At 45.5% G+C, this 12,038-nt stretch overlaps 1 protein-coding gene across 1 annotated transcript in view; it reads left to right on the plus strand.

The window, feature by feature from the left end:
* Window positions 1–11,140, plus strand: part of LOC140718566 (zona pellucida-binding protein 1-like) — a 36,306-nt gene extending 25,166 nt beyond the window's left edge. Inside the window, exon 9 of the mRNA XM_073032534.1 lies at window positions 10,447–11,140. Coding sequence (XP_072888635.1) covers window positions 10,447–10,630 — 184 coding nt within the window. The 3' untranslated portion in view covers window positions 10,631–11,140. The remainder of the gene's footprint in view (window positions 1–10,446) is intronic.
* The last annotated feature ends 898 nt before the right edge of the window (window positions 11,141–12,038 follow it).

A 12,038-nucleotide genomic window follows, 5' to 3' on the forward strand; every position in this document is an offset into this window, starting at 1 on the left:
CCCACTACTGATGTCAGGCTGACATGACTGTAGCTCCCTGGCTTGTCCTTCCTGCCCTTCTTAAACAATGGAACAACATTAGCCATCTTCCAGTCTTTGGGAACTTTACCAGTGGCTAACAATGAAGCAAGTATCTCTTCAAAGGCCTGCTCAATTTTTCCTCTAGCCTCCCACAAAATAGGAGGATGCACTCGGTCAGGCCCTGGGATTTATCCAGCTTAATACTCTACAAGGGAGCAAATACCACCTCCTTGGTAATATGAATATGAAAAATTTCCACTTGTTTCCCTTAAGTCTTGAGCAACCATGAATTTCTCCTCACTGAACACTGAGGAGAAATTTTAAACATCCACTCATCTCCTGGGGCTCTGCTACTTAAACATAATAGCTTACTTCTATGAACTTGTCCTTCAGGCTACCTTTGTCAATTTGTATTATTCTATTTATACGATGATTTAAACTGCCTGCAGTTATGTCAAAACCTTTTCTGTGAACCTCCATTATTTGATTTATACTTTGTCCAACAGAATATACTATCCTATATATGTACCCATGGGCACTCATATGGGCCCTTGCTATGCATGTCTCTTTGTTGACTATATGTGTGGCACAGTCCCTATTCCAAACCTTCTCTAATACCACTTCCCAACTCTTTCTCTGTTACATCAATGACTGCATTGTTGCTGCTTTTTGCTTCTATCTTACAATTTTATCAGCTTTGCTACTAACTTCCATCTCATTCTCAAATTCACTTGAGCCATTTTTGATACTTTTCTCCTTTTTCTGTAACTCTCTGATTCTATCTCAGGACAAACTATCTGTGGACTTTTAGTATAAATCCACTGACTTCCAGAGCTGCGTGGTGCACATCTCTTCTCACCCTGTCTCTGATAAGGACGCCATCCCTTTCTTTCAATTTCTCCATCTCTACTTTCTGCTTTCTGCTTATATTCCAGATATCTGAAATGTCTTCTTTCTTCAGTAAATGTGGCTCTACACCTATTATCTCCCATTTCTTCTGTTTCTTTGACATCTGTTCTTATCCCAACACACTCCAGACACACCAGAAATAGGATTCCATAGTTCTTACTTTTCACCCTAACAGTATCTGTGTCCACATCATTCTTTGTCATTTCTATCAGCTGCAGTGACATCCCACTACTAGTTACATCTCTTCCCCGTGCTTCTCTGCCCTCTGCAGGGACCATTCTCTCAATAACTACCTTGTTCACTCATGTATCCCAAACCACCCCTCCTTGGTCCCTGGCACCTCAGAAAGTGTAACAATTGTTCTTACACCATCCAGAGACCTAAACAGTCCGTCCAATTGAGGCAAAGATTCACGTGCACCTCCTCCAATTGAGTATACTGTATGTGATGCTTCCAGTGTGACCTAAACATAGGCAAGTCCAAGCACAGACTAGGCAACTGATGCACAGAGCATCTGCACTCTGCAATGGCCATCTCAAGCTCCCAGCTGCACACTATTTCAATTATTCCAATTCCTTAGTCTATCCTTGGCCTTCGTACTGCCAGTGTGAAGCCCAACACAAACTACAGGAACAACATCTTATATTCTGCCTGAGTACTCTACAATCCAATGATATGAACCCTCTCCTGTAGTTACCACCCTCACCTTTCTGCCCTGCTCTTTCACTTTCAATCCTCCAGTGGCCCCTCTATTTTTATCCCCTTTTCCATACTCTCTTCTCAGCCCCCATCACCCATTTCAATCCTTCTCCCCCCTCCCAATTCCATTCTCTTACTGCCCACATATTTCAACCACCAGCTCACTCATATCCTGTCATGGTCTTTTCTGCCTTTCACCTCAGTTCCCTTTATCATCTTCCTTACATATGAGATTCCAACACAGGTAGCCTTTGTGTTTCCACTTAATATCGCCCCCCCCCCACCTCCCTCCTTTTTTGTCTGCCTCCACCTATTTAGTCTTCCCCTCCCCTAACTGGTTTGATCTGCTCACTCCAACATTCACTCATCCCCTCAGTTCACCAATCATCTCTAAGCCCGCTGTCTCCACTCCCTCTTTCCTCTTTAAATTTATCCACTCTCATTCCTGCTGTAGTGTTCTGACCCAAAATATCAACCATTCCTTTCCCTAGAGATGACATCAGTCTTCTGAGTTTCTCCAGCAGATTGCGTTTTGCTCCAGATTCCAGCATCTGAGTCTCCTATATACCACCCAACCTTTTCTTACTTTCATTATACCTACCTCCACGCTTGATGATGGCATCCGTTAGTCTCGCGAGACCATGGATCTGCGCCTGGAAAGTTTTACCTCAGTCTGTGTTGGTAGAGCAGTGTCTGTGTAGCTGTAGAGGCCCACACGGCAGTGACAGTCTCGGCTGAAGCGACTGCACTTGAAGGCGCTGTCCTCCAGTGTTGTCTCGGTGCTGTTTTCTTGGCGAGTGCGCTTTTCTTCAGCAGCAAGCCTCAGCTTCTCTTTTCCTCTTTTTAGACCTCTGCGTAGATCCAGCCTCCAGCGAGAGCCATCGCTTGCGATGTCCTCCCTCCTCTCGACGTTCATGTTCAGTGACTTCATGTCTCTCTTGCAGACATCTTTGAAATGAAGATGGGGCCGCCCTTGTGCTCTCTCGCTGGAGGCCAGTTCCCGTACAGCAGGACTTTTGGGATCCTCCTGTCTGACATGTGGTGTACGTGGCCCAGCCAGTAGAGACGGCGTTGTTGGAGCAGGGTGAAGAGGCTGGGTATCTGGGCACGGGCCAGGACCTCATTGTTGGTGACTCGGTCAGTCCACTTGACGTCCAGGATGCGTCTCAGGCTGCGAAGTTGGAAGACGTTGAGACGCTGCTCTTGTCTGCAGTAGAGGCTCCAGGTCTCGCTGCCGTAAAGCAGTGTGCTGAGGATGCAGGCCCTGTAGAATGCAATCTTGGTGTGCATCGTCAGCTTTCTGTTCTCCCAGACTCTCTTTGTCATCCTGTCGAATGTTGAGGCTGCTCGTCCGATCTGTCTGTTTACCTCAGGGTCTAGGGAGAGACGGTCCGTGATGGTGGAGCCAAGGTATGTAAACTCGTGAACTACCTCCAGCTCATAGTTGTTGATGATAATGGCAGTGGGGGTGCTCAGCGTCTTTGCCCAACATGTTGGTCTTCTTCAGCCTGATGGTCAAGCTGAAGTCCTGATAGGCTCGTGAGAAGCTGTCCATGAGATGTTGCAGTTGCTCTTCAGAGTGTGTTGCCAGTCTGCAAACAACATGTCCCTGATGAGTACTTCATGAACCTTGGTTTTCATCCTCCGCCGGGACAGACTGAACAGCCTCCCGTCCGATCTGGTGTGGAGGTAAACACCATCAGTTGATGTTCCAAAGGCATGATTCAGCATGATTGCGAAGAAGATGCCGAACAGGGTGGGGACAAGCACACGGCCCTGCTTCACACCGCCACGGATGTTGAAGGCCTCCGAAGAAGAACCATCAAACTGAACGACGCCCTTCATGTCTGTGTGGAATGACTGAACTATCGTGAGGAGCCTCGGGGAACAACCAATCCCGGCGAGGATTTTGAACAGGCCGTCTCTGCTCACAAGGTCGAAGGCCTTCGTGAGGTCAATGAAAGCGACATAGAGTGGTTGTCTTCGCTCTCTGCATTTCTCTTGTAGCTGTCAAAGGGAGAAGATGATGTCGATTGTGGAGCGTTCTGACCTGAAACCGCACTCAGACTTGGGATATACCTTTTCGGCTATTTTCTGCAGTCTGTTCAAGACCACACAGGCGAAGACCTTCCCAACGATGCTCAGCAAGGAGATTCCCCTGTAATTGTTACAGTCACTTCTGTCCCCTTTGAAGAGTGACAATGTTGCAGTGTCTCAGGTCTTGCGGCACTGCTCCCTCTATCCAGCACTGGCACAGTAGTTCGTGCGGGTGGTTTAGCAGGACGCCCTTTGTGCACTTGCTGGCCTCTGGTGGAATGTCATCCAGTCCTGGTGCCTTCCCAGTGGGCAGGCTGTCGATGGCTTTACTCAGCTCTTCGGCAGTCGGCAAAGCATCCAGTTCCTCCATGACAGGCAGGCATTCCACAGCATCTAGCGCGCTGTCCGAGATACTGTTTTCGCTGGAAAAGAGTTCAGAGTAATGCTCCACCCATCTCTCCATCTGCTTACCTTTGTCTTTGATGGTCTCACCTGTTATGGTTTTCAGTGGAGCTATCTTACTCTGGGTTGGACCGATGGCTGTTTTGATCCCCTCGTACACTCCACGGATGTTGCCTGTGTCAAAAGATGACAGAATGCTTTCGCCTAGTTGTAGCCAGTAGTCATTTGCTACTTGTCTGGCTGTTTCCTGGGCCTTGCTTCTTGCTGTCCTTAGTGCTTGCAGTGTTGCCTGGGTGGGGTGGCATTTGAGCTCTAGTAGTGCAACACGCTTTACCTCGATGACAGCAATGAGCTTACTTGAGCTAACTTCAAACCAGTCCTGTGTCTTGCCCCATTTCTTCCCGAAGGCCTTGAGTGCAGTGCTGTGGATAGTGTCCCGGAGAGAGTCCCATCACTGCTGAGCATCTCCTTCTGGTAGGTCTGCAAGGAGAGCATCCCCCAGTGACTTGATGAACTCTGCTGCTTTGTCTGGGTGTTGTGTCTTACTGGCATCGATGCGCTGCATGCCTGGAGGCTTGGCGTAGTGCATCTTCTTTGGCTGAAGTCTGATCTTGCAGCAAACCAGAGAGTGATCCGTGTCGCAGTTGGCACTCTGAAAAGAGAGTGTCATGAGCACGTTTCTCCGGTGACGGCGTCTTTTGATTATCAGGTCTAGCTGGTACCAGTGTTTGGAGCGGGGATGTTGCCAAGACACTTTGTGCTGAGCTTTGGTCTGGAAGTCGGTGTTGGTGACACACAATTTGTGGAGCTTGAGCAGTTGTTGCCCGTTGTCATTCTGTGGTGAACTAGATATACCTGTCTGGGCTGCTCCTGTGGCTCCTCCCACAGACCCCTGCTGACTGCTCCTGTGGCTCCTCCCACAGACCCCCTGCTGACAGCTCCTGTGGCTCCTCCCACAGACCCCTGCTGACTGCTCCTGTGGCTCCTCCCACAGACCCCCTGCTGACTGCTCCTGTGGCTCCTCCCACAGACCCCTGCTGACTGCTCCTGTGGCTCCCTGCCTCATTCCCCAGGATGTAGTGTTGTTCATTCTTCCAGTCAATAAAAGCCGATACCTCGCTTCCTACGTCTCAGCGTGAGTTATTGATGGTGCATCACATTCATACTGCCAATCCTGTACCGCTCCAGGCAGCTTGGCCAGGAGTCATGGCCAATGCCCACTCTGGCATTGAAGTCACCAAGTAGCAGCAACTGTTCCTGACTTGGGATCTCCTGTATCATCGAGAGCTGGCAAGGTTGACAGGCCAGTCGGATGTGTGGAGTGTAAGTGAGAAAATCCGCTCCGTCCCTTTCTCGCTAGGCTTTACCATCTTCAGCAGCGAGTTCTTCACGGCAAAGCTGAAACCAAGCTCTCTGATCTCGTCTAAGCCTTTCCCCTGCCAGAAGAAGGGTTCCCGATTCTGTGAGATGTGTCTCTTGGAGCATTGCGATGTCCCCTTGGAGTCTCAGCAGTTCATTGTTAATCACCGCTGATCTCTCGGTCATCTGATATACCAATGGTCATGGTCCATATATTCCAGCATCCTAATCTGAGTGCTGGCTTCTTTCTTTGTCTTCTCGTTGTGCCTGGTACAGTGTTTACAGTCCACAGTTCCGGCTACTTGTATCCCTAAACCCCACACACCCAGTGGAGTGGGTGGACTGTGGTGGGACAGCACCTAACTGGCTGGGGACTGCCCAGCTTGAGGCGGGCGGTAGCTGTCCAGTGAGACACGATGGTCTCTCCCTCTGTCGAAAGCAACCCCTGGCACTATGCTCTACGCCCATCAAGTGCAGGCTTATAACTGGTAGACTGCTGCTTTCCGTGTTGTGCCATTGTGGTGAGGTGATGCTGGAGTGTCCTCTCCAGGGTGCAGGCCTGGGCAAGGTTGTATGGAAGACCGGCAGTTGCCCATGAAGCAAGTCTCCCCTCTCCACAACACCGATGTTGTCCAAGGGAAGAGCAAAGGCTGATACAGCTCGGCACCAATGATGTCGCAGGAGTTGCCAGAGCGAGGTTGAAGGCTTCGTCAGACTGCCTTAGGGACTCCAGCTCTGGATTTGTCCTCAGGGTTTACTCCCGAAGCCTTCCCCATAAGTGGGTACGGCCGCAAGGCAGCAGAGGTTTGAAATCAGAGTTTTCCCTCTCTTAGATGTAACAGTTCATCAGTGGGGTCTTTCTACTTCCATGGTCTCTGTCATCTTTAACTATTTTCTCCTATTCTAACAGTAGCATCTCATGTCCCCTTCCAACTCTATTCCCTGATTGCCTTTTCCTGGAAAGAAAAATCCTTCACAAAGTCACTTTACAATTGCACTTTTAGGATCCTACTTGAAATATTATTTCTGCATTTGTAATATACTTCACTGCTCCCCCATCTTTGATACCCTTGTTCCAGCAAGTGGCTTCAAACCCTTTGGTCTCCTTTTTAAATTTGTGTTTCTGGCATGGAATCAATTTAGCCAATTCTAGTTTGTTTTCTCTACAATTAATGTTTCTACAACTCTCTACTCAGCTCCCTATATCAGCACCTCCAAAGGCAACACATGGACTTCTAAGGATACCTATCTCTGGATTATATTTCTCAATTGCTGACCATCTAGTTTTCATTCTCAGCTCCCTCATGGTGGAATTACACAGCACAGAAACAGATTCCTTAGCCCATTGAGTGTGCAATCACATTAGACATCTGTACCAATCCCACTTCATTCTCTTCACGTTCATATCAACTCCGAGATTCTAGCACTCACCTACATTTACATTTACAGTTGCTAATTAATCTAATAACCTACACGTCTTTGAGACATGGTGAGAAAAAGGACCACCTAGAGGAAACCTAGGCAGTAAAATATAAAGAATATAAAGAATGTAAAAGGAAACTTAAGAAAGAGATTAGAAAAGCTAAAAGAAGTTACGAGTTTGGTTTGGCAAATAAGGTGGAAGTAAATCCGAAAGGCTTCTACAGTTATATTAAAAGCAAGAGGATAGTGAGGGATAAAATTGGTCCCTTAGAGAATCAGGGTGGTCAGCTATGTGTGGAGCCGAGGGAGATGGGAGAGATTTTGAACAATTTCTTCTCTTCGGTATTCACTAAGGAGAAGGATATCGAATGGTGTAAGGTGTGGGAAACAAGTAAGGAAGTTATGGAACCTATGACAATTAAAGAGGTGGAAGTACTGGCGCTTTTAAGAAATTTAAAAGTGGATAAATCTCCGGGTCCTGACCGGATATTCCCCAGGACCTTGAGGGAAGTTTGTGTAGAGATAGCAGGAGCTCTGACGGAGATCTTTCAGATGTCATTAGAAACAGGGATTGTGCCGGAGGATTGGCGTATTGCTCATGTGGTTCCATTGTTTAAAAAGGGTTCTAGAAGTAAGCCTGGCAATTATAGACCTGTCAGTTTGACATCAGTGGTGGGTAAATTAATGGAAAGTATTCTTAGAGATAGTATTTATAATTATCTGGATAGACAGGATCTGATTAGGAGTAGCCAGCATGGATTTGTGCGTGGAAGGTCATGTTTGACAAACCTTATTGAATTTTTTGAAGTAGTTACGAGGAATGTTGACGAGGGTAAGGCAGTGGATGTAGTCTATATGGACTTCAGCAAGGCCTTTGACAAAGTTCCACATGGAAGGTTAGTTAAGAAGGTTCAGTCGTTAGGTATTAGTGCTGGAGTAATAAAATGGATTCAACAGTGGCTAGATGGGAGATGCCAGAGAGTAGTGGTGGATAATTGTTTATCGGGATGGAGGCCGGTGACTAGCGGGGTGCCTCAGGGATCTGTTTTGGGCCCAATGTTGTTTGTAATATACATAAATGATCTGGATGATGGGGTGGTAAATTGGATTAGTAAGTATGCTGATGATACTAAGGTAGGAGGTGTTGTGGATAATGAGGTGGGTTTTCAAAGCTTGCAGGGAGATTTATGCCGGTTAGAAGAATGGGCTGAACGTTGGCAGATGGAGTTTAATGCTGAGAAGTGTGAGGTTCTACATTTTGGCAGGAATAATCCAAATAGAACATACAGGGTAAATGGTAGGGCATTGAGGAATGCAGTGGAACAGAGAGATCTAGGAATAACAGTGCATAGTTCCCTGAAGGTGGAGTCTCATGTAGATAGGGTGGTGAAGAAGGCTTTTGGAACGCTGGCCTTTATAAATCAGAGCATTGAGTACAGAAGTTGGGATGTAATGTTAAAATTGTACAAGGCATTGGTAAGGCCAAATTTGGAATATTGTGTACAGTTCTGGTCACCGAATTATAGGAAAGATATCAATAAATTAGAGAGAGTGCAGAGACGATTTACTAGGATGTTACCAGGGTTTCAGCACTTAAGTTACAGAGAAAGGTTGAACAAGTTAGGTCTCTATTCATTGGAGCGTAGAAGGTTGAGGGGGGATTTGATCGAGGTATTTAAAATGTTGAGAGGGATAGATAGAGTTGACGTGAATAGGCTGTTTCCATTGAGAGTAGGGGAGATTCAAACGAGAGGACATGATTTGAGAGTTAGGGGGCAAAAGTTTAAGGGAAACACGAGGGGGTATTTCTTTACTCAGAGAGTGATAGCTGTGTGGAATGAGCTTCCTGTAGAAGTAGTAGAGGCCAGATCAGTTGTGTCATTTAAGGTAAAATTGGATAGGTATATGGATAGGAAAGGAGTGGAGGGTTATGGGCTGAGTGCGGGTAGGTGGGACTAGGTGAGATTAAGAGTTCGGCACGGACTAGGAGGGCCGGAATGGCCTGTTTCCGTGCTGTGATTGTTATATGGTTATAAAAGGGAAAATGTGCAAGCTCCATGCAGACAGCACCAGAGCTCTGGACTGGATATGAGATGCTGGAACTGTGAGGCAGCAGCTCGCCTAACAGCTTGCTCCACTGTTTACTAAAACCATAATGTTTTCTTCTCATCAACATTTGTAGCATTTTGGAAACTTTTCATGAGAATTTTGCAGGGAAACAATCTGGAAGTAATAATTTTGCAAGCGAAAATCTGCAGATGACGGAAATCGAAGCAGCACACACAAAATGACAGAGGAACTCAGCAGGACAGCAGCATCTATGGGAAAGAGTATAATCAATGTTTCAGGCCATGCTTCTTCATCCGGACTGGAGAGAAAAAGATGAGGAATCGGAGTTAGAAGGTGTTAGAAGGTGGGAGGAGGGGAGGAAGAAACACAAGGTGATAGGTGAAACCAGGAGAGGGTGAGGGGTGAAGTAAGAAGTTGGGAAGTTGATTAATGAAAGAGATTCAGGGCTAAAGAAAGGGGAATCTAACAGGAGAAGACAGAAGGCCATGAAAGAAAGAAAAGGGGGACAAGCATCAGTGGGAGGTGATGGTCAGGTAAGGAGTTAAGGTGAGAGGGAAGAGGGAAAAGACAGGCATACTTTATTGATCCCGAGGGGAAATTGGGTTTCGTTACAGTCGCACCAACCAAGAAGAGTGTAGAAATATAGAAGTATAAAACCATAAATAATTAAATAATAATAAGTTAATTATGCCAAGTGGAAATAAGTCCAGGACCAGCCTACTGGCTCAGGGTGTCTGACACTCCGAGGGAGGAGTTGTAAAGTTTGATGGCCACAGGCAGGAATGACTTCCTATGACGCTCAGTGTTGCATCTTGGTGGAATGAGTCTCTGGCTGAATGTACTCCTGTGCCTAACCAGTACATTATGGAGTGGATGGGAGACATTGTCCAAGATGGCATGCAACTTGGACAGCATCCTCTTTTCAGACACCACCGTCAGAGAGTCCAGTTCCACCCCCACAACACCACTGGCCTTACAAATGAGTTTGTTGATTCTGTTGGTGTCTGCTACCCTTAGCCTGCTGCCCCAAGGGAATAGGGAATGGTGAGGGGGGGGCATTACCAGAAGTTTGAGAAATCGATGTTCATTCCATCAGGTTGGAGAGACTACCCAGATGGAATATCACTTGTTCAGTTGTTTGAGAACTTAAATTCAGCATGAAAAGGCTAGTATCATTAAAAGTGGCAATGAAGGAATTGGATTATCACAAAATTCCACACGATTCACTAATTTAATTTTGGGAGAGAAACCTGATATCCTTAAGTGGTCTGATTTATATCTGATTCTGTATTAGTTGGCTCTTAACAGCTCTTTGAAGTGGCATAGAAAACTTCAAAGGCAATAAAGAACAGACAATAAATTTCAGCTGTACTAGCAAGATCTTTATCCTAATACTGAAGCAAAGAAAATGAAGTCATAATGGGAAAAATTAAAAACACAAATTAGAAATATTTAAAAATGAGTATCACTGTACAAACACCTTTATATGGGTGATTAGGTATTCCAGTAATCTCTATTTATTTGCAGCCTGGTGGCAGCCCTGCGTAAGGAGGTCAGAATCAATCAGTCTCCACTTAGAGTAAAGGAAAATGCAAACTTGAAAAGTATGAAATACTCCCCACATCATCTGACAATGACAGAAAACCAGGTAAAATCTTTCCCATACAACCCGCCAATGGAAGCAGATCAGAACTGGGGGCATGAATCATAAAACGAAGACAAAGCAGCATTCGGTGACAGAAACATGAACAGAAGTAGCCGTCCTCGAGAAAAAGAATGCAGCTAGGATGAACCAGAGGTTAAAAAAAAGAACAAGAATTTACAAGGGCACACACAGTGGTTGCAGTTAAACATGGTCCAGAGATGGAACCAGCAGAGAGCAACAAAAATGAAAGAAGCTGTCCTAATAATGTGTATGTCCCTGAGCCTGTATTTTTCAGTGTGCGTGTAGTTGAATGGACCTGTGAAAGGTTGTGTGCCTTGTGGTTTGGTCTATCTCCTTGTGTCCATATATTGTGTCTCTATAAACAGATGTGTGTATGACTCTATCCACCGTTGTCTATATGTGTATCTATTGAGTATGTGTACCTGGCTGTGACTCTGAATGTGCAAGTTTGTAGAAGTACTTATGTGTGTCCGTGAGTATTTTTATCTATTTGCTTTTGTTCTTTGTCAGGAATTGACAGGCGTAGGTGATATTCTCCTGCATTGCAGATATCTCCAGGACAGAGTCAAAAGAAATAAACAGAAGCTTATATACAAATCATTTTACTATACATGGGTTTTTTATTTAAATCCTCCTGAATGGCCTTCTTCTGTTATCGTAAGTAAGTTAATCTGTTCAGCCTGCAGCTATTACACTCTAGAACTATGGTCATCCCAACCTCAATGGTATTCGACCATGCCTGCATTTGAATGTGCTTGAAGGCCAAGCTCCAAGCCACGGTCAACACTTACACTGAGCCATACCACAGGATGGGGCATACACTCAATATCTGTAAGACAAAGATCCTCTAACAAAATGCCCCACAACATAATACTAACCTCTGACAATAACAATTCATGGTGAGACCCAAAAAAATAGGAATGACTTCTCATTTCTCATGGATATTCACCATCATATTCAATGCATCAGCATAGTCAGGTCAATTGAGAAAAAGGGTCTATTAAGATTAATGCTTGAGACCTGTTACTGAATACCAAGCAGGAGTAATCTCTATCCTCTTTTCATCTTCTGAAACCTGGACAATCTCCATCAGGCATCTTTAGCCACTGGAAAGACACCAGCAATCCAGTTTCCTCAGACTTCCAAATTCTTTAGAAAGATAAGTGAAACAAACCATTGTTCCCTCCCAGACCAGTATCTTCAGCTCTCAGGCACTAGTTACTTGTAGTTGGCTCCATTGGGCAAGCTTTGTTATTCTCATATCAACTAGATTTGCAAAACTGACACATTATCCTGTAATGGAAAGAGATCATCAGGTGAAGTTAGATAAAGATTCAAGGGTGTGCTGAAAGTCTCCTTGGAAAAAAAATAACATTCCCTTGATTCTTTGGTCCAAACCACGCAAAGTGGAGTAGGGCAATTAGAAACTGTATTAAAAACCTCAAGCCCCTGC

Source organism: Hemitrygon akajei, chromosome 29 (assembly GCF_048418815.1).
Source record: "Hemitrygon akajei chromosome 29, sHemAka1.3, whole genome shotgun sequence".
NCBI lineage: Eukaryota > Metazoa > Chordata > Chondrichthyes > Myliobatiformes > Dasyatidae > Hemitrygon > Hemitrygon akajei.